Source organism: Pseudophryne corroboree, chromosome 2, assembly GCF_028390025.1.
Source record: "Pseudophryne corroboree isolate aPseCor3 chromosome 2, aPseCor3.hap2, whole genome shotgun sequence".
NCBI lineage: Eukaryota > Metazoa > Chordata > Amphibia > Anura > Myobatrachidae > Pseudophryne > Pseudophryne corroboree.
In genome coordinates this window covers 786634334-786660990 of record NC_086445.1, presented here as the reverse complement: position 1 = coordinate 786660990, position 26657 = coordinate 786634334, and the positions used below count along the sequence as shown (strand labels likewise).

Here is a 26657-nt window from a genome sequence, read left to right as displayed (position 1 = left end):
TGTTGACGAGTTACCAACTCTGCTCTATCTTCATGGAAGATCAAATAAGGTCTCTTGTGAGACCAGGCCGCTAACTCAGACACTCGCCTTGCATATGCCAAGGCCAACCTGACGACCACTTTTCAAGTGAGGAATTTCACTCCTCCTTACTTAAAGGTTCAAACCAATGAGATTGCAGGAACTGCAACACCCCATTAAGATCCCATGGTGCCACTGGGGCACAAATGGAGGTTGGATGTGCAACACGCCCTTCACGACAGTCTGAACTGCTGGAAGGGAGTCCAATTTATTCTGAAAGAAACCCAATAAGGCTGATTTTAATTGAGCCCAAGTTTAGGCCCGTAACCACACCTGCTCGTAGAAAATGGAGAAAACGTCCTAGCTGAAAAGTCTGCCGCAGGAGACTTCTTGGATTCACACCAAGAAACTTATTTTCTCCAAATACGGTAGTAATGTTTAGACGTTACCCCTTTTTCTAGCCCGCAAAAGCGTGGAGAACTAATTCCGTGGGAATACCCTTACGGACTAGGATTTGGCGGTCAACCGCCATGTCGTCAAACGTAGCCGCGGTAAGTCCTAATACACGCACGGCCCCTTCCGCAACAGGTCCTCGCTCAAAGGGAAAAAAACAGGGATCTCCTATGAGTAATTCCTGAGATCTGGATACCAAGCTCTCCTTGGCCAGTCTGAGACCATGAGGCTCGCTCGAATTTCCTTTTTATGATCCCAGAACTTTTGGAACGAGAAAATGTAGGGAACACATATACCGACTGAAAACACCCACGGTGTCACCAGTGCATTCACTGTCCCTGTTTCAGGGTCCCTTGACCTGGAATTCTGAAGCTTCTAGTGGAGACGAGATGCTATCATTCCTACTTGAGGAAATCCCACCGACATGTCACCTCTTCGAAGATTACTTGGAGGAGGTCTCCCCTCTCCTGGATGGAGATCGTGTCTGCTGAGGAAGTCTGCTTCCCAGTTGTCCACTCTTGGAATGACATCGCTGACCGAGCGCTTGTATGTTTTCTCGCCAAGCGGAAAATCCTTGTGGTTTCTGCCATTGCTGTCCTGCTTTTCGTTTGTAGAAAACCGTTGTAAACGGCCCTTAACTCTAGACCGTTTATGTGGTGACAAGTTTTCTAACTTGACCATCTTCCTTGGAAGTTTTCCCCCTGTGTGACTGCCCCCCCCCCCCCCCCCCCTTCGGAGGCTTGCATCCGTGGTCGCTAGGATCCAGTCCTGGATCTCGAACCTGCGCTCCTCTAGTAGGTGAAAACTGCGCAGCCACCACAGGAGTGAGATTCTGGTCTTGGAAGACAGGATTATCCTCCGGTGTATGTGTAGGTGGGAACCTTACCCCTTGTCCAACAGGTCCCACTGGAACACCCTGGAATGGAACCTGCCAAACTGAGTGGCCACGTAGGCCGCAACCATCTTTTCCAGCAACCAAATTTACTGATGAATTGACACTCTTGCTGGTCTCGGAATGTGTTTGACCAGACTCTGGATCTCCAGAGCCTGTTCCACTGGAAGAAAAAACACTGTAGTTCTGTGTCTAGTATTATTCCCAAAACCGAAAACTGCGTCGATGGGACCATCCGTGAATCTGGTAAGTTCAGGAGCCAACCCTGTTGTTGAAGAACTGTCAGGGAGAGTGAAACGTTTTGCACCAACTGGTCTCTTGATCTCGCCGTTATCAGAAGACCGTCCCAGTATGGGATAAATGTGACTCCGTACTAGAGAAGGAGAACCATTATTACCGCCATCACCCTGGCGAAATTGGTAATGACCATCCTGAATAGCAACCTCAGGTAAATCTAATGCGGAGGAAAATGTAAGTTGACCTCCTGTATCCTTTTTCCCGATTGGAGATCACTGCCCTGAGAGATTCCATCTTGGATTCAAATTTCTTTAAGTAGAAATTGAGGGATTTCAGATTTAGGATTGGTCTGACCGAGCCGACTGGCCTCAGGACCACAAAGAGGCTTGAATAAAAGCCTTCCCCCTGTAGTGACAGGGGAAACCAGGCCAATGACCTAATCCTGATACAACCTTTGTATAGCGTCGCATATTACCTCCCCGTTCGGAGGAGAATCAGTTTATTTGAAAAATTGGTGAGGGGAAACGTCTGGAAACTCCAATATGTACCCTTGGGACACCATTTGTAAAACCCCCGGGTCCAGGTCCGTTTCAGGACTGACTGAAGAGTTTTAGACGTGGTCCCACCGTGTGGGCTCCCGCAAGAGAGTCCCAGCGTCATGCGGTGGATGTGGCAGCACAGAGGATGATGTCTGCTACTGTGATCTTGAAGAGGTTGTGAACCTCTTCCCTTTCCTCCTTCCTCTACCTGCAAAGAAAGGGGAATCTGTATCAATTGGTCCGCAATGACTGCATCCGCCAATGATGCGTCATCATCCGTTGTGGGGGAACATAGGGCAAGAAGGTAGACTTACCAGCGGTATCTGCCGAGATCAAATTAACTAGGCCGTCACCAAATCAGGCTTCACCTTCATAGGGAAGAGACTCCATTTCTTCTCGGAGTCAGCATCAGCATGCCTTTGGTGAATCCACAACGCTCTCCTATCCGAGACCACCATGGAATTGGGTCGCGAACCCAAGAGTCACATATCCCTTGCAGTCGCACGAAAGTATGCTGCAGCATCCTTGATATGACCCAACGTACGGAGTATCCCATCTCTCCCCAGGGTATCTATAACGGATGACCAGGCAACCGACCATTTTTGAATACTACTACTCCCCCATGCGCATGCAATGGCAGGTCTAACTGACGTATGCGTGGACACAGAACTAGAATATAACGTAGCTTCCTACATCTGATCCACTGGCTTTGTGACAGCGCCCCGTGCAGAACAGGGGGTGACTCCCACTTTATTCTATCTGCGGCAGGAAAAGAATAAACAATCGGAATCCTCCTGAGGATTTGAAACCATCATGTCAGGGCCGACCCAGACCTTCTCAACAGAGCTTTCAGCACATGAGAAAGAGGAATGTTACTTCAGCTTTATTATAAATTTATCTGTATGTGTATGCATGTGTACAACACACATATATATATATATATATATATATATATATACACACACACACACATACACACACACACACATAGACCCCTCTGTTCGGAACAGCAGGGTTCTCAGTGACGTTAATACGTCCTCATCATACGCTAATTATGCACTAAATGCGCCTCTTTTTTTTTTTTATCTCCTCAGGCAACGTTATTGTCGACATAGGAAGCCGCATCTGTGTCGGTATTAGGGAGTAGTAACTGGGCAAAATAAAATTTTTGCAACTCCAAGGGATCTGAGGAAAATATCCTCCACAGATATTTCTACGTCTGTGTCTGTGACACGATTTATGCATACATCTACCCTTTCTGATATGCATCACATTCACATGTAATTTTTCACCCAGCCAGATTTTGGTGGTGCCGACAGGGCCACCCACACATGTCTGTGTCCCTAATATACTTTTCTCTTAGGAAAAACATTCATCCCCCGACCTGTTGACACACCTGTACCAAGTACTATTAGGAGTCGGCGGTGCCGACAGGGTCACTCCCACAGCCGTTTGAAGGAAGCACTCCGCCTCAGACATGTCGACACACGTCAGACATGTAAACACCCACCGACATATAGGGGACAGACTCACAGTAAATTCTGTCAGAGAGACACAGAAAGGATTTTCCAGCTCATAACCCAGCGCTTACTTAGCGGTTTTGAACATTATAGAATGACCCAAACCTGCAGCACTTTATATTAAACATATATTTTACCACTTTTACTGCGCCCCCCCCCCCCCCCCCCCCGTTTTTTACCCTGATACTATCAGCAGTGTGAGGAAGGACCAGCGTTTTTACAAGAGAAAATGGCGCTGGCTGTGTGAGCTGTGAGGGCTAAGCCCCGCCCCCGTAATGGCACACTTCAGCCCCGCTATTTTTTAATATAATGACACTGGCGGGGGTTAGGATTTAGTGCCTAGGCACTTATTATCCACACTGCCAGCCTTAATGAGGAGTTTTTATGCTGCCCAGGGCGCCCCCCCTGCACCCTGTAGTGCCTGTGTGTGTGGGAGCATGGCGCGCAGCGCGATCGCTGTGCGGTACCTCAGAAGCCGTCACTGAAGTCTTCTTTTCTTCTTCTACTCACCTGTCTTCTGACTTCTGGCTCTGCAAGGAGGGTGACGGCGGGCTCTGGGAATTAACCCCTAGGCGTACCTAGTGTTCCAAACCCTCAGGAGCTAATGGTGTCCTGTAGCCAAAGAAGCAGAGCCTTTAAACTCACTAGAAGTAGGTCTGACTTCTCTCCTCTAAGTCCCACGAAGCAGGGAGACTGTTGCCAGCAGTCTCCCTGAAAATAAAAAACCTAACAAAAGTCTTTTCCCGAGAAACTCAGTAGGGCTCCTCAGAGTGCATCCAGTCTGCCTGAGCACAATTCTAAACTGGAGTCTGGAGGAGGGGCATAGAGGGAGGAGCCAGGTCACACCATCTGAAAGTCTTAAAGTGCCCATGTCTCCTGCGGATCCCCTCTATACCCCATGGTTCTTGATGTGACCCCAGCATCCTCTAGGACGTATGAGAAAAGTATTTATCACATTCCAAAAATATGTAAAAAAAAATTCTAGGCATTTGCAATGATGTGCTTGTTCTTGGAAGAAAGTATTAGCAGTTTATAGCATCGGTACACATATATAATGCCGTTACTCTCTCAGTGTCCAGGTTGTCTTTGCCTGGCTGTCAGTACAAAAACATTTGCTTCTCTCTGTATACTGTATGTTGCATACCGTACATCTGTCATCTAACTTCCCTATAGTTGTGTGCCTTCCCCAGAATGCAACGGATTAAGGCCCTCATTCCGAGTTGTTCGCTCTGTAATTTTCTTCGCATCGCAGCGATTTTCCGCTAATTGCGCATGCGCAATGTTCGCACTGCGACTGCGCCAAGTAAATTTGCTAAGAAGTTTGGTAATTTACTCACGGCATTACAAGGTTTTTTCTTCGTTCTGGTGATCGTAATGTGATTGACAGGAAGTGGGTGTTTCTGGGCGGAAACTGGCCGTTTTATGGGTGTGTGTGAAAAAACGCTGCCGTTTCCGGGGAAAACGCGGGAGTGGCTGGAGAAACGGGGGAGTGTCTGGGCGAACGCTGGGTGTGTTTGTGACGTCAAACCAGGAACGAAACTGACTGAACTGATCGCAGTGGCAGAGTAAGTGTCGAGCTACTCAGAAACTGCTAAGAAATTTCTATTCGCAATTTTGAGAATCTTTCGTTCGCAATTTTGCTAAGCTAAGATTCACTCCCAGTAGGCGGCGGCTTAGCGTGTGCAATGCTGCTAAAAGCAGCTTGCGAGCGAACAACTCGGAATGAGGGCCTAAGTTGCATCACAATAAAGTCTAATTCTGAAATCTATGCCATCTGAAGGTAGTTTATGGCAGGACAGGGACAGGCAATCTTAAGGGCCCTACATATTGGCCGATCCGCCGCCGAGCTGCCCGACGGCGGATACGGCCGACAGGCAACCCGGCGGCGGTGGGTCAGTGACGGGGGGAGTGAAGTTTCTTCACTCCCCCCGTCACCCGGCTGCGTAGCAGTGCAGGCAAATATGGATGAGATCGCCCATATTGGCCTGCATGCACAGCCGACGGGGCACCAGCGATGAACGAGCGCGGGGCCGCGCATCATTCATCGCTGGTGCCTCCACACTCAAAGATATGAACGGTATCTCGTTCATTAATGAACGAGATTGTTCATATCTTTGAGTGATGTCGGCCAGTGTGTAGGGCCTATCAGACACTCCAGCTGCTGTGGAACTACACATTCCAGCACTCCCTGCCACCATTTTAGAATACCTTAACAATAGAACTGTGTCTTGGTTATGTTGTTCCACAGCAGCAGGAGGGCGGCATGTTGCCTACCCCTGGTTTTGTGGCAACAACAGTTCCACATGTAGATCATATAATAAGAATTTACTTACCGATAATTCTATTTCTCGTAGTCCGTAGTGGATGCTGGGGACTCCGTAAGGACCATGGGGAATAGCGGCTCCGCAGGAGACTGGGCACAAAAGTAAAGCTTTAGAACTACCTGGTGTGCACTGGCTCCTCCCCCTATGACCCTCCTCCAAGCCTCAGTTAGGATACTGTGCCCGGACGAGCGTACACAATAAGGAAGGATTTTGAATCCCGGGTAAGACTCATACCAGCCACACCAATCACACCATATAACTTGTGATCTAAACCCAGTTAACAGCATGATAACAGAGGAGCCTCTAGAAAAGATGGCTCACTACAGCAATAACCCGATTTTTTGGTAACAATAACTATGTACCAGTATTGCAGACAATCCGCACTTGGGATGGGCGCCCAGCATCCACTACGGACTACGAGAAATAGAATTATCGGTAAGTAAATTCTTATTTTCTCTAACGTCCTAAGTGGATGCTGGGGACTCCGTAAGGACCATGGGGATTATACCAAAGCTCCCAAACGGGCGGGAGAGTGCGGATGACTCTGCAGCACCGAATGAGAGAACTCCAGGTCCTCCTCAGCCAGGGTATCAAATTTGTAGAATTTTGCAAACGTATTTGCCCCTGACCAAGTAGCTGCTCGGCAAAGTTGTAAAGCCGAGACCCCTCGGGCAGCCGCCCAAGATGAGCCCACCTTCCTTGTGGAATGGGCTTTTACAGATTTTGGCTGTGGCAGGCCTGCCACAGAATGTGCAAGCTGAATTGTACTACAAATCCAACGAGCAATAGTCTGCTTAGAAGCAGGAGCACCCAGCTTGTTGGGTGCATACAGAATAAACAACGAGTCAGATTTTCTGACTCCAGCCGTCCTGGAAACCTATATTTCCAGGGCTCTGACAACGTCTAGCAACTTGGAGTCCTCCAAGTTCCTAGTAGCCGCAGGCACCACAATAGGTTTATTCAGGTGAAACGCTGAAAACCACCTTAGGGAGAAACTGAGGACAAGTCCTCAATTCCGCCCTGTCCGAATGGAAAATCAGATGAGGGCTTTTACAGGATAAAGCCGCCAATTCTGACACGCACCTGGCCCAGGCCAGGGCCAACAGCATGACCACTTTCCATGTGAGATATTTTAAGTCCACATATTTAAGTGGTTCAAACCAATGTGACTTTTGGAACCCAAAAACTACATTTAGATCCCAAGGTGCCACTGGAGGCACAAAAGGAGGCTGTATATACAGTACCCCTTTCACAAACGTCTGAACTTCAGGGACTGAAGCTAGTTCTTTTTGGAAGAAAATTGACAGGGCCGAAAATTTAACCTTAATGGACTCCCATTTCAGGCCCATAGACACTCCTGTTTGCAGGAAATGTAGGAATCGACCTAGTTGAAAAATTCCTCTGTCGGGGCCTTACTGGCCTCGCACCACGCAACATATTTTCGCCAAATGCGGTGATAATGTTTTGCGGTTATATCTTTCCTGGCTTTGATCAGGATAGGAATGACTTCATCCGGAATGCCTTTCTCCTTCAGGATCCGGCGTTCAACCGCCATGCCGTCAAACGCAGCCGCGGTAAGTCTTGGAACAGACAGGGTCCTTGCTGGAGCAGGTCCCTTCTTAGAGGTAGAGGCCACGGATCCTCCGTGAGCATCTCTTGAAGTTCCGGTTACCAAGTCCTTCTTGGCCAATCCGGAGCCACGAATATAGTGCTTACTCCTCTCCATCTTATAATTCTCAATACCTTGGGTATGAGAGGCAGAGGAGGGAACACATACACTGACTGGTACACCCACTGTGTTACCAGAGCGTCCACAGCTATTGCCTGAGGGTCCCTTGACCTGGCGCAATACTTGTCGAGTTTTATAAACATGTGGAAGACTTCTGGGTGAAGTCCCCACTCTCCCGGGTAGAGGTCGTGTCTGCTGAGGAAGTCTGCTTCCCAGTTGTCCACTCCCGGAATGAATACTGCTGACAGTGCTATCACATGATTTTCCGCCCAGCGAAGAATCCTTGCAGCTTCTGCCATTGTCCCCCCTGCTTCTTGTGTCACCCTGTCTGTTTACGTGGGTGACTGCCGTGATGTTGTCCGAATGGATCAACTCCGGGTGACCTTGAAGCAGAGGTCTTACTGAGCTTAGAGCATTGTAAATGGCCCTTAGCTTCAGGATATTTATGTGAAGTGATGTCTCCAGGCTTGACCATAAGCTCTGGAAATTCCTTCCCTGTGTGACTGCTCCCCAGCCTCGCAGGCTGGCATCCGTGGTCACCAGAACCCAGTCCTGAATGTGCGGCCCTCTAGAAGATGAGCACTCTGCAACCACCACAGGAGAGACACCCTTGTGCTTGGTGACAGGGTTATCCGCTGATGCATCTGAAGATGCGACCCGGACCATTTGTCCAGCAGGTCCCACTGGAAAGTTCTTGCGTGGAATCTGCCGAATGGGATTGCTTCGTAGGAAGCCACCATTTTTCCCAGAACCCTTTCATTGATGTACTGAGACTTGGCTCGGTTATAGGAGGTTCCCGACTAGCTCGGATAACTCCCTGACTTTCTCCTCCGGGAGAAACACCTTTTTCTGGACTGTGTCCAGGATCATCCCTAGGAACAGACGACGAGTCGTCGGAATCAGCTGCGATTTTGGAATATTGAGAATCCAATCGTGCTGCCGCAACACTACCTGAGATAGTGCTACACCGACCTCCAACTGTTCCCTGGATCTTACCCTTATCAGGGAATCGTCCAAGTAAGGGATAACTAAAATTCCCTTCCTTCGAAGGAGTATCATCATTTCGGCCATTACCTTGGTAAAGACCCGGGGTGCCGTGGACAATCCATACGGCAGCGTCTGAAACTGATAGTGACAGTTCTGTACCATAAACCTGAGGTACCCTTGGTGAGAAGGGTAAATTGGGACATGAAGGTAAGCATCCTTGATGTCCCGAGACATCATGTAGTCCCCTTCTTCCAGGTTCGCAATCACTGCTCTGAGTGACTCAATCTTGAATTTGAACCTCCGTATGTAAGTGTTCAAGATTTTAGATTTAGAATCGGTCTCACCGAGCCGTCCGGCTTCGGTACCACAACAGTGTGGAATAATACCCCGTTCCCTGTTGCAGGAGGGGTACCTTGATTATCACCTGCTGGGAATACAGCTTGTGAATGGCTTCCAAAACTGCCTCCCTGTCAGAAGGAGACATCGGTAAAGCCGACTTTAGGAAACGGCGAGGGGGAGACGTCTCGAATTCCAATTTGTGCCCCTGAGATATCACCTGAAGGATCCAGGGGTCTACTTGCGAGTGAGCCCACTGCGCGCTGAAATTCATTGAGACGGGCCCCCACCGTGCCTGATTCTGCTTGTAAAGCCCCAGCGTCATACTGAGGGCTTGGCAGAGGCGGGAGAGGGCTTCTGTTCCTGGGAACTGGCTGATTTCTGCAGCCTTTTTCCTCTCCCTCTGTCACGGGGCAGAAATGAGGAACCTTTTGCCCGCTTGCCCACGAAAAGACTGCGCCTGATAATACGGCGTCTTCTTAAGTTGAGAGGTGACCTGGGGTACAAACGTGGATTTCCCAGCTGTTGCCGTGGCCACCAGGTCTGAAAGACCGACCCCAAATAACTCCTCCCCTTAATAAGGCAATACTTCCAAATGCCGTTTGGAATCCGCATCACCTGACCACTGTCGTGTCCATAACCCTCTACTGGCAGAAATGGACAACGCACTTAGACTTGATGCCAGTCGGCAAATATTCCGCTGTGCATCACGCATATATAGAAATGCATCTTTTAAATGCTCTATAGGCAATAATATACTGTCCCTATCTAGGGTATCAATATTTTCAGTCAGGGAATCCGACCACGCCAACCCAGCACTGCACATCCAGGCTGAGGCGATAGCTGGTCGCAGTATAACACCAGTATGTGTGTAAATACATTTTAGGATACCCTCCTGCTTTCTATCAGCAGGATCCTTAAGGGCGGCCATCTCAGGAGAGGGTAGAGCCCTTTTCTTACAATCGTGTGAGCGCTTTATCCACCCTAGGGGGTGTTTCCCAACGCACCCTAACCTCTGGCGGGAAAGGATATAATGCCAATAACATTTTAGAAATTATCAGTTGTTATCGGGGGAAACCCACGCATTATCACACACCTCATTTAATTTCTCAGATTCAGGAAAACTACAGGTAGTTTTTCCTCACCGAACATAATACCCCTTTTTGGTGGTACTCGTATTATCAGAAATGTGTAAAACATTTTTCATTGCCTCAATCATGTAACGTGTGGCCCTACTGGAAGTCACATTTGTCTCTTCACCGTCGACACTGGAGTCAGTATCCGTGTCGGCGTCTATATCTGCCATCTGAGGTAACGGGCGCTTTAGAGCCCCTGACGGCCTATGAGACGTCTGGACAGACACAAGCTGAGTAGCCGGCTGTCTCATGTCAACCACTGTCTTTTATACAGAGCTGACACTGTCACGTAATTCCTTCCAACAGTTCATCCACTCAGGTGTCGACCCCCTAGGGGGTGACATCACTATTACAGGCAATCTGCTCCGTCTCCACATCATTTTTCTCCTCATACATGTCGACACAAACGTACCGACACACAGCACACACACAGGGAATGCTCTGATAGAGGACAGGACCCCACTAGCCCTTTGGGGAGACAGAGGGAGAGTTTGCCAGCACACACCAGAGCGCTATATATATACAGGGATAACCTTATATAAGTGTTTTTCCCTTTATAGCTGCTGTATTTTTTAATACTGCGCGTAATTAGTGCCCCCCCTCTCTTTTTTAACCCTTTCTATAGTGTAGTGACTGCAGGGGAGAGCCAGGGAGCTTCCCTCCAACGGAGCTGTGAGGGAAAATGGTGCCAGTGTGCTGAGGAGATAGGCTCCGCCCCCTTCTCGGCGGCCTTATCTCCCGTTTTTTTGTGTATTTTGGCAGGGGTTAAATTCATCCATATAGCCCAGGAGCTATATGTGATGTATTTTTCGCCATCTAAGGTGTTTTTATTGCGTCTCAGGGCGCCCCCCCCCAGCGCCCTGCACCCTCAGTGACCGGAGTGTGAAGTGTGCTGAGAGCAATGGCGCACAGCTGCGGTGCTGTGCGCTACCTTATTGAAGACAGGACGTCTTCTGCCGCCGATTTCCCGGACCTCTTCTGTCTTCTGGCTCTGTAAGGGGGCCGGCGGCGCGGCTCTGGGACCCATCCATGGCTGGGCCTGTGATCGTCCCTCTGGAGCTAATGTCCAGTAGCCTAAGAAGCCCAATCCACTCTGCACGCAGGTGAGTTCGCTTCTTCTCCCCTTAGTCCCTCGATGCAGTGAGCCTGTTGCCAGCAGGTCTCACTGAAAATAAAAAACCTAAAACTAAACTTTTCACTAAGCAGCTCAGGAGAGCCACCTAGTGTGCACCCTTCTCGTTCGGGCACAAAAATCTAACTGAGGCTTGGAGGAGGGTCATAGGGGGAGGAGCCAGTGCACACCAGGTAGTTCTAAAGCTTTACTTTTGTGCCCAGTCTCCTGCGGAGCCGCTATTCCCCATGGTCCTTACGGAGTCCCCAGCATCCACTTAGGACGTTAGAGAAAATATATAATTCTGATTTTTACTCATGCATACCTCCCAACAGGTTCTTAAGTTATGATTGCCGGCACCTGTGTGGAACGGGTTAATGGATAAGAAAGGTGTTTCATCACGGGTGATGGCAATCATATATTAAGAGAGAGGGTTATGTTGGGAGATATGCTCATGTGTGCAAGATTCCCTCAGTACTAGTCTTGTGTTGGTGTACAGGTGCTACAAAATATTTAATTTCAGATGTGGAATGTCAGCGCTAACGAATGATGAAAGTGCTGAACTGTGATAGAGGATACCCCTGCAACATAATGCAGCTCACCTGAAGGTCTGCACCTGGAGCGGTTCCTTCTGATTCTGGCCACGCAGCTGGAAGACTTCTTTGGAGGCTTTCTTCAGCATTTTCTCAGCTGCTTGTTCTTGGTGCTGCTCAAGCTTGGTCTGTCTGGTCTGGAAATAATAATCTGGATTGGCTCAGTAGTTAAAGGCACTAATAAAAAACAATGACGGCAAAAGATTTGCTGGAAAAAAATTACTAGTTACTTTTGCAATTGGTAGTATAAATAGGCTTACCATACCATCCCTTTAAACTGGGATGCTCCTGGTTTACACAGGTTCTGTGGCTGATTAAAACAAGCTGACTTGCCAGTTTGAAGTCAGCCAGCCACAGAACATGTGTAAATCATAGGTGTCCCAGTTTAAAGGGATCGTATGGTAAGCCTAAGTATCCGTATTTTTAAACACTTAATAATAGCCTCATGTAAAAGTAGCAATTTGCTCGAGGAACAAACCATGTTGCAATGCGAGCAATGCTTTTATTTGTTTAAGGCAGATGATACTGGCCGTCTTTGCATGTAGTCATACCTCCCAACATGACCCTCTCCAGGAGGGACACAATGCTCTGCTTCTGGACTTTTCTTTTAATTTATGATTGTCGACACCTGTTTTGAACAGGTTAATGGATAAGAAAGGTGTTTCAGCACAGGTGCTGGCAATCATACATTAAGAGAAAAGTCCAGAAGCAGAGCACTGTGTCCCTCCTGGAGAGGGTCACGTTGGGAGGTATGTGTAGTGAATACATACTGTGCGGTTTTGGTTTTCTCTGAAATGTAAATGTAAGATAAGAAACAGCCTCTTACAAACTTTAAATCTGCCAAACCTACAGTGTAACTTGGTTTTGCCAAAGTGAAAATTGCACCTTTGCATACAGTAAGCCCTTACATGCACAGAATGGCAGTCATAGCACTACCAATATATGAATGACAAAAAGGCTACTACAATCTCATCACTAATCCTCACATTGAAAATTTCAGATATAAACCATTAACGGTCAGGTTGACACTTTTTAAAAGCCAAACAAGACATCAGAATTTTTTAACTTCCACAACAGCCCTTCCACTCTGGTGTTGCTGTAATTGGCGGTGACCACACTCCCTTTTAAATGCAGTGAGTTTTGTGAACAGATTATTTTTCCTTTTGTGTTATTACATAGTATTCGTCCATTTATCTAAAGCACCACTGAGCTGGGAGAAGGACCAATGACTCTACCAGGAACTGGTAAGTGTATTGGAGGGGTGGGTCGGGAAGATGGCAGACTAATACCCCTTTCACACAGCCCAAAATTTCCCGGGTTATTGCACATGAACGCGCACCAACCCGGGAAATTTCTCGGTGTGAAAGGGTACAGGGTCAAAATCCCGGGATTCCTGCCCCGGCATTTCAACCCTGCAATCGACCAGGGTTGGTCCCGGGATCCTCCCGGGAACCTGGTCTGTGTGAACGGGAGCCGGGTCAATGGCCCTGGCTCCTGTTCACTTTCTATGTAGCAGGCGGCGCTTGGAGATCATGTGATCTCTTGCGCCGCCCCCGCCGCGTCAACGCTGACGTCAGCAACCCGGCAATATGCCGGGCTACTGACTGCGGTATGCAAGGGGTCTTACCTGGGAATATCCCTGCATGATCCAGGGACCGTATTCCCGGGTAAGACCAGTGCATATCTGGTGTGAAAGGGGTATAAGGTGATCAGGTATATGCTGAGTGACTTTACTTGCAATTAATATCTTATCAATAACTTTTAATCATAAACATTCTTATACATTAGGATAGATAGGGCCCAATTCTGTGTCATACACAAGCGGCAGCCAGGTTTACTACCTTATGCTAATGTGAGTATCTGCACAGCAGCAAGCGGAAGGCCATGCCACCAAGTTTCTCCATCCGCAGCCATAATCCTTCGTTTCAGCAGTCACACCCACCCCATGATCTGTCACCCATCACCGCCTGCACACCTGACAAAATGTCCCCCTTTGCAGCATGCGACACCTCGCATAGTATTTTGTTCAACATTTATTGCAAAGGGCATGGTAACGTCTCCCAGATTTGGAAATGCCCCATCCCTAGTGCCCAGGCCTTTGCCAGGTCTCGATGGCCCTGTTCACACTTTAATTTTTACTTATCTTCACAACTGCATACAATGTTTGTTGGTGTCGAGGTCTTTTCTAGAGATGCCAGTATAAGGTTTTCATAGTCTGTTTTTATTATAATTTTTGGATAAAGAACGTTTTCTACTTATCGGCAAAATAAGAGCCACTTATAGCTTTTACCCTGATTACAAGAGACATTCCACAGCAGATAAGTTAACAGGGTCAACTGCATTAGAGCCGGCAACAAAGCCGACACACCCAAGCTGCTGTCAAGCCAAGCCCAGGTGATTTACCTGTCTTCCCGCCTCTATGAGCAAACAGCGGAATCGGTCATCACGCAGAACCCACTGGGGAAGTTCACTCTGCCCTCGAAGCTGCACCTCCTCCAGACGTTGCTTGAGCTCTTTAAGAGAATGAATCTCCTCATTTAACTGCTGTTGTTTTGTTCTGGAAGCCTGGAGATCCAGCTCCAGGTCAAGTGATGTCCTTGCCATGATCTCCGCCATGGACGACTGGCAGGCCTGCTGCAAAACAGAAATCAACGTGCTTGGGATGTATTGCTGAAGAATACATGTAAATAGTAGAAACTGACAATATGGATTTAGCACAGAATGGTTGCCTTGCAAAGAAACAGACACCACAATTGGATGGTCCTTTAATACTAAATGCTAACTCATTTTGTAAGGTGTTCCATATAAAACCATGTACTGTAATACTCTACTCAGATTGGTACTACAATGAAAGACCAGACAGGAAGTATTTCTTACCTGCTTGTAGCGTAGCGTTCGCCTTTCCAGTGTATTTCGGATGAAAGGTGATTTCCTTGGTAATGTAGAACTATCGCTATCACTTCGATATAGCTGAATAGGGAGAGACATCACCATATTACATGTTTCCTGTAAATCACTAACATTGCAATTATGTGTACCGAAAGGAATTACAGAAATAGCCATTGGGTAAATGTCAGCAATTGGCAGCCAGTAAAATGAAACAAAGCTTGATAATAAGCAATTACTGTTGAAAGGCATATTATATTATAAGACTTTATGTTGCTTATTGGTGGTTGCTGATATTGGTGGTTTTCTATTACTAAAAAGCTTCAGTAATAGCTAATACAACACTGCAAACTATGGGCCTAATTCAGACCTGATCACACCAGCAAAATATTTCTCTAATGGGTAAAACCATGTGAACTGCAGGTGGGGAGTTATATTTTGGTGAGTTATTTTGTTTCTGTGCAGTGTAAATACTGGCTGGTTTATTTTTACACTGCAATTTAGATTTCAGTTTGAACACACCCCACCCAAATCTAATTCTCTCTGCACATGTTATATCTGCCCCACCTGCAGTGCACATGGTTTTGCCCATTCATTTTTTTTTTTTTACTGCTACAATCAGGTCTGAATTAGGCCCTATAGGTGGTAACATGGTGTCGCAATCTTCTAGTATATTAAGAGACCCATGAAAAAAAATGAAACTATACATTTTATTCCTTTTCTACAATAATATATTATAAACTACGTAACGTGTGTGCAGGGGAGTCTCTAGAGACGAGGGGACCCGTGTGCAGACTCAGTGTGTGGGGCCCCTCCTCTCCCGGAGCCGCCGCGCCGCTGCTAGCACACTGAGCGTTGTAGACTCTGGCACAGTGCCAGAGTCTACAGTGTGCGCAGGACTCCGAAAAAATCGTCGAAGCGCCATTTTTTCGGAGTCCTGCGCATGCGCTGTAGACTCTGATACTGTGCCAGAGTCTCTAGTGGTCAGTGCGCTAGCAGCGGCGCAACGGCTACGGGAGAGGAGGGGGCCCACACACGGTCAGCGATGGACTCCGGAAAGGTAAGTATAGGAGAAATGGGTGCAGTGTGTGTGGTGCGGGGCCCCCCCTGGACTCAGGAGCCCGTGTGCACTGCGCACACTGCACCCATTATAGAAATGCCAATGCGTGTGTGGGGGTATATATTCTCATATGTATCTCAGATTTTGCTAGTATTATACAGTATGCAGCACTGTAGCATGGGTCTACATCATCAGCACGCTGGTACAAGAACACTAGGACTGCTGCAGCATTGGAAATAAAGTGGGCATACATTACTCAGACGCTATGTGATTAGAACTATATACTGTGTTTTCATATGTAAATCTGTACGCATCTGCAGATGTGCATGTTTCTGCATGGGAGCATATGCGAGAACAATCCCTACTGAGCTCCATTCCATTACAGCAGGCATAATAAAAAACACATTATGCCATATAAGTAGCCCTTTTCTGTCCATTTGCTAACACTGCATTAATGGTGGCAGTTAAATTACTGACAATTAGATTGCATTATGCTAGAAACATCCTCCTATTTATCTATAAAGCACCCGAGTGCTATGTTCTACTTACTCTGCATACATACTGACTCCTTGCTCCTGGAGAGAATGTCTGGGAGCGGACTATGGTGCTGCTGCGGACAAAGGGAGCCCCGCGAGACCGGCGGCAGGATCTCTCTTTTTTCAAAATAGTAACATCATCTGGAAATACGTCTTCTGTATTGGTCTCTTTATCTACCTGTAAATCATATCCAAATAGCGTCAGTGTCAGCATGGCCCCAGCTTACATCCAAAGTGTCCCTATTACTATGAAGCCAAATCTATGTGATGTCAAACCAAAATCTCCACAACAAATATTTCAGATGTAAAATGTACTAATTGTCCTACTTGCATCAGAGATGTCACTAGTGACATGATGGTTTGCAATCAACATTAGGTGAGAAATGGCACCTTTTCCTGTCTACTGGTATCCCTTTTTTATTGGAAGAATGCATTGGGTAAGTGCTATATACACACTACTAGATGCCCAGCGTCACACAAGTGCCCTGTGACTTTTCATATGCCCCTAGGCATGTACTGCCTATGCCTAGGGACAGTTCTGCATGTGCAGCCTGTAAATACAGTACTGGCCAAAACTGCGGACACTTTTTGAAATATGAATGTTTTTCAACTTTGCATGCTTATAAAAACTTCACGCAGTGCAACAGTTCATATATCAAATGGAAGGAAATGTAATGCTGAATTCAACACAATAAACAGAGGTCAAATATTTGCATTACAAGGGAAGTTATGCTACTTTCAGTCAGACAAAGAAGCACAGATGTGTGATCTTCAAGAAGAGGATTGTAATAACAACTACTATCAGCCAATCGGAATCGTCGTTCTAAGGACCAATCAGCTGTCGTTTATGAGCAGGTGCAAGGTCATGTTCAAAGGTGAGAAAGGTCAGTTTGGCTGTTTCATTTTGCAGAATAAAGTTGGTTACTGAAGTGCAATTACGGTTGGATGTTTGTGTGTATTGTTTAGTGCTATTGACGGTGTAAAAAATAAATACAACAATGTCATCCAGGCAAAGTGGTGACTGATCACCCAGGAAGAGATCCAGGATTGTGGTGTTACATGAAATGGTCTTTCATATACAGCAATTGCGAGAGAAGTTTGTGGGAATGTGTCAACATCAGGAGTACGAAAGTATTGTTTACGCTATCAGGAAACACAATCTATACAAAACAAAGAAGGAAAAGGCAGGAAAGAATGCACAACAGCTGTTGATGATAGCAGAATAAAACTAATTTGCGTCAGGGACAGATGGATGTCATCTGCGGCCATTAGCAGTGAACTGAGTGCAACTGGTGTTTTTGTCAGTGCAAGACCAGTACAGAGAAGACTAACGGAGGTTGGCCTAAAACAGTGCTGGCTAACCTTGACACTCTAGCTGTTGTTGAACTACACATCCCAGCATGCCCTGCATCAGTTTTAGCAGCATGGCCAAATAGCAAAACTGTAGCAGGGCATGCTGGGATGTGTAGTTCAACAACAGCTGGAGTGTCAAGGTTAGCCATCACTGGCCTAAAAGGTAGGATTCCCCCCCAAAAAACCATTCCTGAATAAAAAGTAGCAGCAGAAATGAATACAGTGGCAAAAGAACACATTGCATGGACAGAAGGTCAGTGGAAACAAGTGATATGGAGTGACACAACTAAGATATCGATATTTGGTAGTGATGGGAGAAAATATGTGGGACGTCGCATCGGGGAAGAGGTACATCCAGATTGCATTCAAGTGACAACAAAGAATCCTACAAGTGTTATGATCTGGGCATGTGACAGCAGATGCTGTAGGCCGCCTTCATGTCGTAGATGGCACACTGAGCAGCAGAAAGTACATTGACACCATCCTACAATGAAAACTTCTACCTTCTATCAGGGATCTTTTTCCAGATAATGCCCCATTTTTTTTCCAGCAGGATCCAGCTCCCTGCCACACTGCATGGATATGCAAACAGTGGTTCACGGAGAATGACATACAGGTGCAGGGATGGCCAGGAAATAGCCCAGACCTGAACCCCATAGAACATTTGTGGTTCCGTTTGAAAAAACTTGTACATCTGAGGCGTCCATCCAATAAAAGAGAATTAATTGAGGCTATAATTGTCTCATGGCACCACATAATAAAGAAGGAAGAACTGCAAACATTGGTTGGCTCAATGCCACGTCGCTGTGCTGCGGTCTTGAAAAAAGAGGATTTTAATACCTACCGGTAAATCATTTTCTCTTAGTCCGTAGAGGATGCTGGGGATGCTTCAAGAACCATGGGGTATAGACGGGATCTGCAGGCGACATGGGCACTTTAAGACTTTAAATGGGTGTGAACTGGCTCCTCCCTCTATGCCCCTCCTCCAGACTCCAGTTATAGGAACTGTGCCCAGGGAGACGGACATTTCGAGGAAAAGGATTTATTTAACGGTTTTAACTAAGGTGAGATACATACCAGCTCACACCTCAAACACGCCGTACAACATGGCATTCAACAACAACAACGCATGCAACGGCATGACCAACAACAGTCACAGACTGAGTGAACTTAACTCAACATGAGCGTAACTACAACCAAACTGCAGATACAGTCCGCACTGGGACGGGCGCCCAGCATCCTCTACGGACTAAGAGAAAAGGATTTACCGGTAGGTATAAAAATCCTATTTTCTCATACGTCCTAGAGGATGCTGGGGATGCTTCAAGAACCATGGGGTTTATACCAAAGCTCTAGAACTGGCGGGAGAGTGCGGATGACTCTGCAGCACCGATTGACCAAACAAGAGGTCCTCCTCCGCCAGGGTATCAAACTTGTAAAACTTCGCAAAGGTGTTTGATCCCGACCAAGTAGCCGCTTGGCAAAGCTGTAATGCCGAGACCCCTCAGGCAGCCGCCCAGGATAAGCCCACCTTTCTGGTAGAATGGGCCTTCACAGATTTTGGTAACGGCAATCCTGCCGTAGAGTGAGCTTGCTGAATCGTATTACAAATCCAGCGCGCAATAGTCTGCTTGGAAGCAGGAGCCCCAATCTTGTTGGGAGCCCACAGGACAAACAGAGCCTCTGTTATCCTAATTTGAGCCGTTCTGGCGACATAGATTTTCAAAGCTCTGACCACATCGAGAGACTTTGATTCCGCCAACGCGTCAGTAGCCACAGGCATCACAATAGGTTGGTTTACGTGAAACGAGGAAACCACCTTTGGCAAAAATTGCTGACGAGTTCTCAACTCCGCTCTATCAGCATGGAAGATTAAATAGGGACTTTTGTGAGACAAAGCCGCCAATTCAGAGACCCGCCTTGCGGAAGCCAAGGCCAACAACATGACTACTTTCCAAGTAAGGAACTTTAACTCAACCTTACGCAAAGGTTCAAACCAATGAGATTGCAGGAACTGCAACACCACATTTAAATCCCATGGCGCCACTGGGGGCACAAAGGGAGGTTGGATGTGTAGTACGCCTTTCACGAAGGTCTGAACTTCTGGAAGGGAGGCCAATTCTTTCTGAAAGAAAATCAATAAAGCCGAAATTTGTACTTTAATTGAGCCCAGCTTTAGGCCCGCATCCACACCAGCTTGTAAAAAATGGAGCAAACGCCCCAGCTGAAATTCCTCCGTAGGAGCCTTCTTGGATTCACACCAAGACACATACTTTCTCCAAACACAGTGGTAATGCTTTGCCGTTACTTCTTTTCTAGCCTGAAGAAGTGTGGGAATGACTTCACTGGGATTACCCTTCCGGGCTAGGATTTGGCGCTCAACCGCCATGCCGTCAAACGCAGCCGCGGTAAGTCTTGATACACGCACGGACCCTGTTGTAACAGGTCCTCTCTTAGAGGAAGAGGCCAGGGATCTTCTATGAGCAACTCCTGAGGATCTGGATACCAGGCCCTCCTTGGCCAGTCTGGAACAATGAGTATCGCCTGAACCCTTGTTCTTCTTATGATCCTTATCACCTTTGGAATGAGTGGAAGTGGAGGGAACACATACACCGACGGAAACACCCATGGTGTCACTAGGGCGTCCACCGCCATCGCTTGAGGGTCCCTTGACCTGGAACAATATCTCTGAAGTTTCTTGTTGAGGCGGGATGCCATCATGTCTATTTGGGAATTCCCCAACGACTTGTCACTTCTGCAAAGACCTCTTGATGAAGACCCCACTCTCCTGGATGGAGATCGTGTCTGCTGAGGAAGTCTGCTTCCCAGTTGTCCACTCCTGGAATGAAAACCGCTGACAGAGCGCTTGCATGTTTCTTCGCCCAGCAAAGAATTCTCGTGGCCTCGGCCATTGCCGCTCTGCTCCTTGTTTCGCCCTGGCGGTTTATGTACGCCACTGCTTTTATGTTGTCTGACTGAATCAAGACGGGCAGACCGCGAAGAAGATGATCCGCTTGTAGAATGCTGTTGTAAATGGCCCTTAATTCCAGATGTTTATGTGCAGACAAGTTTCCTGGCTTGACCATTTTCCCTGAAAATTTCTCCCCTGAGTGACTGCTCCCCAACCTCGGAGACTTGCATCTGTGGTCACCAGGATCCAATCCTGAATCCCGAAACTGCATCCCTCTAGGAGGTGAGAACTGTGCAGCCACCACAGGAGAGAGATTCTGGTCCTGGAAGATAGGATTATTTTCCGGTGCATGTCCAGGTGAGACCCAGACCACTTGTCCAGCAGGTCCCACAGAAACACCCTGGCATGGAACCTGCCATACTGAATGGCCTCGTAGGCCGCCACCATCTTCCCCAGCAACCGAGTGCATTGAAGAATCGACACTTGCCGGTTTCAGAATCTGTTTTACCGTGTTTTGTATTTCCAGAGCCTTTTCCACTGGAAGAAAAACTCTCTGTAATTCTGTATCCAGAATCATACCCAGGAACGACAACCGTGTCATCGGAACCAACTGTGATTTTTGGCAAGTTTAGGAGCCAACCATGTTGTTGCAGAATCGGCAGAGCCCAGTGTACCTCGCAGAAAGAGTTTTAACAAAGGTAAGTTCTTACCATAAAACTCGTTTTCTGCTGCGGGGTACACTGGGCTCCACAAGGAAAGACATAGGGGATGTCCTAAAGCAGTTCATTATGGGAGGGGACGCACTGTAGCGGGCACAAGAACCCGGCGTCCAAAGGAAGCATCCTGGGAAGCAGCAGTAGCGAATGCATAGAACCTTATGAACGTGTTCACGGCGGGCCACCCAAGAAGGTCCAACAGACCGAGTAGAATGGGCCATAATGTGAGCAGGAGCTGACAGACCAGCCCTCACATAAGCATGTGCAATCACCATTCTAATCCATCTGGCCAAAGTCTGCTTGTGAGCAGGCCAGCCCCGTTTGTGAAATCCAAACAGCACAAAGAGAGAATCAGATTTCCTAATAGAAGCAGTTCTCTTCACATAGATACGGAGAGCCCGTACCACATCCAAAGACCGCTATTTGGGAGACAGATCAGGAGAAACAAGTGCCGGAACCACAATCTCCTGGTTAAGGTGGAACGAAGAAACCACCTTAGGTAAATAACCGAGACGAGTCCTAAGAACCGCCCGGTCACGGTGAAATATCAGATATGGGGAACTGCAGGACAAGGCACTCAAATTCTGACACTTCTAGCTGAGGCAATAGCCAGCAGAAACACCACCTTAAGGGAAAGCCACTTAAGATCAGCTGAACCAAGAGGTTCAAATGGAGACTCTTGTTGCGCCTCCAGAACCACTGACAAGTCCCAAGGAGCCACAGGCGGGACATAGGGAGGTTGGATACGCAACACACCCTGAGTAAAGGCATGCACATCGGGTAAGGTCACAATTTTTTTCTGAAACCACACCGACAAGGCAGATATTTGAACCTTGAGGGAGGCCAGACGCAGGCCTAAGTCCAGGCCCTGCTGAAGAAAAGCCAACAACTTGGCTATACTAAACTTGGAAGCGTCATAATCGTTAGATGCGCACCAAACAAAGTAAGAATGCCAGACCCTATAGTAAATCGGAGCCGAAGCCGGTTTCCGGGCCCGCAACATAGTTTGAATGATTGCCTCAGAAAACCCTTTAGCCCTTAAGACGGAAGCTTCAAGAGCCACGCCGTCAAAGACAGCCGGGCTAGGTCCTGGTAGACACAGGGGCCCTGAATGAGGAGGTCTGGGCATTGTAGAAATGGACGCTCTGACGATAGGCCCTGCAGGTCTGAGAACCAGTGCCTTCTGGGCCACGCTGGAGCTGTGAGAAGCAGATTTCCTTTTCCTTGCTTGAACTTCCGAATTACCCTGGGCAGGAGTGACACCGGAGGGAACACTTATGGCAGCCGAAATCTCCACGGCACTGCCAGCGCATCCACGAACGCTGCTTGAGGATCTCTTGTCCTTGCTCCGAAGACCGGAACCTTGTGATTGTGTCGAGACGCCATCAGATCCACGTCTGGAAGTCCCCACTTTTCCACTAGTAGTTGAAACACTTCAGGATGGAGGCCCCACTCACCGGCATGTACGTCCTGACGACTGAGAAAGTCCGCTTCCCAATTCAGGACTCCCGGAATGAATATTGCCGAAATGGCCGGTAGATGGCGTTCCGCCCAATGTAGAATCCGTGAGACTTCCTTCATTGCCAATCGGCTTCGAGTGCCGCCTTGATGATTTATGTAAGCCACTGTGGAGGCGTTGTCTGACTGTACCTGAACAGGACGGTTCCGAATTAAATGCTGGGCCAGGTTCAACGCATTGCAGAAAGCCCGCAATTCCAGAATGTTGATCGAGAGAAGAGATTCCTCCTTGGTCCACCGACCCAGAAGGGAGTGTTGCTCCATCACTGTGCCCCAACCTCTTAGACTGGCATCTGTCGTCAACAGGACCCAGTTGGATATCAAGAATGGACGGCCCCTGCACAATTGTCGGTCCTGGAGCCACATAGCAGCGACAGACGGACCTCCGGAGTCAATGAGATCATCTGAGACCTGATTCGGTGAGGCAGGCTGTCCCACTTGGCTAGAATCAACTTCTGGAGGGGGCGAGAATGGAATTGAGCATACTCCACCATGTCGAATGCTGATACCATGAGGCCCAGCACCTACATCGCCGAATGTATCGACACTTGCGGACGAGAAAGGAAGCAACAAATCCTGTCCTGAAGCTTCAGGATTTTCTCCTGAGACAAGAACAACCTCTGGTTGTGAGTGTCCAATAGTGCTCCCAGGTGCACCATGCTCTGAGCAGGGACCAGGGAGGATTTCTTCCAGTTGATGAGCCACCCGTGGGCTTGTAGAAACCGGACAGTCATATCCAGATGACGTAGGAGAAGTTCTGGGGAATTTGCCAGGATTAACAAGTCGTCCAGATACGGCAGTATCCTGACCCCTTGACGGCGGAGTACCACCGTCATTACCGCCATAACTTTGGTGAAGACTCGCGGAGCCGTTGTTAAACCAAAAGGTAACGCCCGAAATGGGTAATGGAGGTTGCCAATCGCAAACCTCAGGTATTGCTGATGTGACGCTGCTATAGGAATATGCAGGTAAGCATCCTGTATGTCCAGGGAGACCATGTAGTCCCCAGGTTCCAAAGCCAGAACTATAGAGCGAAGTGTTTCCATACGGAACTTGGAAACCTTCACAAATCTGTTCAATGCCTTGAGGTTGAGAATGGGCCGGGAGGACCCATTCGGTTTCGGGACTAGAAACAGCGGAGAATAGTACCCCCGGCCCCTCTGCGCAAGAGGCACCTGTACAACGACTCCTGTATTCAGGAGGGTCTGTACCACCGAATGTAGAGTGTTTGCCTTTGTCTGGTCCAACGGGACGTCTGTCTGGCAAAATCGATGAGGGGGTCGGTTTTTGAAGGCTATGGCGTAACCTCGAGTGACAACTTCCCGTACCCAGGCATCTGAAGTGGTCTTCAACCATTCCTGGGTATACCCTCGAAGCCGGCCCCCCACTCTGGGATCCCCGCACCATCATGCGGCAGGCTTATCGGTCTTGGAAGCTGGCTGACGGGCCGCCCAGGCTCTTTTGGGCTTTGGCTTACCAGGTTTGGAAGTGCGGGCCTGCTTGTTGTACGCCTGATCTTTTGCTTTACCTGAAGGACGAAAGGGGCAAAAGGAAGTACCTTTAGCCTTCAAGACAGCAGGAGCGGTACTTGGCAGACAGGCGGTTTTGGCCATAGCCAAGTCAGCCACAATCTTATTTAAGTCCTCCCCAAACAGAATATCTCGCTTGAAAGGGAGTACCTCCAGGGTTTTTCTAGAGTCCAGATCCACAGACCAGGATCTCAGCCACAAAATCCGGCGAGCCAGGACTGATGTAGTAGAGGCCTTGGCTGCTAGGATACCGGCATCAGAAGCCGCCTCTTTAATAAAGCGAGAAGCTGTGACAATATATGACAAGCATTGTCTAGCATGGTCAGAAGAGATTTCAGTTTCTAACTCTAAGGGCTGTAACACACACTCCGGTTTTTCCCGGATGGCAAAAAGCCGGACAAACTTTGTCCGGCTTTTTGCCATCCGGGAGAAACCGGTAGTGTCTGTCACACAGGACGGCTTTGAGCCGGGTGTGATGCTGTGCGCATGCGCAGCATCAGACACGGCTTCAGAAAAAACCGTTGTGTGTGAAAGCCCCCCTTCACACACATGGTTTACTGGCTCCAAAGACGGCCCGGCGGCCGCCCGGCCGCCGTACCTTCCAGTGGTGAGACCCGGCTGCAACCCGGCAGCCGGGCCGGGGCCGTGCAGTGTGAAGGGACCCTAGCCCTCACACTGTTAACTACAATGCCGGCACGGGAAAAAGCCGTCCGGCTTTTTCCCGGCCGGCAAAAGCCGGGTAGTGTGTCTTAGCCCTAAGGCCCATGCTTCAATAGCCTCTGCAGCCCATGTTGCTGCAATAGTGGGCCTTTGTGCAGCACCCGTGAGGGTGTAGATTGCTTTCAGACAACCCTCCACACGTTTATCCATAGGCTCTTTTAGAGACGTGACGGTAGTGACAGGTAGAGCCAAGGAAACCACCATACTAGCCACATATGAGTCTACTGGAGGAGGCGTTTCCCAATTTTGGGACAGCTCTGGCGCGATGGGATAGTGAGTCAGCATCTTTTTGTCAGAGAAATTTGGACCCCTTATACTGGGACTGAATGCTTATAGGGTTAAAAGCTTGATGTATCAATATATTCTTAGATGCAGAAAACATATATTCTGAACCATGTATAAGTGTTCTGCTTTTGTCTGCACCTGCTTTTTGCTAATTGTGCTTTATGTGTATGACCTACTGATAAGGGCCACTTTCCGTCATTAGTGGGCTTAGAGTGGTGTATAGTGCTTTATTACTAACTCGTGGCCCCTAAGTGACTGCCCGGGGTCGTTCCTGGTCCATAATTATGAATAAGTATTGTATTTGGATGACAGTAATAAAGGCGAACTATGTTCCCTGTCACGTAAGCCATTTCTGATGTAATGTGTACTGTATACTATATAAACTGTGATGACTGTAACGCAAATTGTCTCACTGAGCCTGCGTGCTCTGCTGACACCCATCTGGGCCTAGATGCAAAATAAACCATATATGCTTTTTCATCTGATCCTGGCGTATCTCCTCAATTGATTGCTATCACAATTTGGTATTTCTGCCTGGTTGGACAATTCGCTTCGCATACGGGACGACACGACTGCTGGGTCTTCTGCCGCAGAAAATAAACAGCGCTGTAAGGTGAGAAACTGTCATCACACCTTCCTTTTTTCTGCGGCATAGCGATACAGCACGTCTGTCCCGTGTGTGCAGTGCTCGCTCCAAAAAGAACCTCGTTCCTGACGTAAGGACTAGACGAAAAAGCATATTTTTCTGTGTCTATAGATTTGTATGAAATGTATGAATAATACTTCTTTTTCTAGAACTAACATCTAACACCATTCTTTCCTTCTTTTTCTAGAATTAACATCTAACACCATTCTTTCCAGAAATCATTACAATTTCTATTTACTGCAATACTCAAACTTGTGCATATATTGCTTTTCTCATTTTTTCAGGTTCTAACCTTATTTTTTTTTCATCAATAATATAAAGGGTATACATTGTATTACATACAGTTGTGTTACTAAGCATTGAAGGTTGGAACTGTATAGGGTTAAACTGATGTCATAGCTGCTACAAGTATTTTGTGTTGCGATGTATGTATGTATGTATGTATGTATGTATGTATGTATGTATGTAAGAGATGAATGACGCTGAGTGCATGTGTGTAAACTGAACTCTGTACCCATGTCAGGGACGGAGAAAAGGTAAAGCCTCTCATATCAACCTTTATAACGCAGGGGAAAGAAATAGATCTGTGTGACTCTTTCTTGCCCAAGGTATGATGAAGGTA

General features: G+C 47.7%; 1 protein-coding gene across 3 annotated transcripts in view; it reads right to left on the bottom strand.

Annotated features, from left to right (window-relative positions):
* WWC3 (WWC family member 3) overlaps positions 1-26657 on the bottom strand; it is a 617369-nt gene that overhangs the window by 1792 nt on the left and 588920 nt on the right. For all 3 annotated transcript variants that reach the window (XM_063955530.1, XM_063955532.1, XM_063955536.1), the window contains 4 exons: positions 16371-16535; positions 14753-14845; positions 14279-14509; positions 11885-12012 (listed from right to left, as the gene is read on the bottom strand). In XM_063955530.1, the coding sequence (XP_063811600.1) occupies positions 11885-12012; positions 14279-14509; positions 14753-14845; positions 16371-16535 (617 nt within the window). The remainder of the gene's footprint in view (positions 1-11884; positions 12013-14278; positions 14510-14752; positions 14846-16370; positions 16536-26657) is intronic.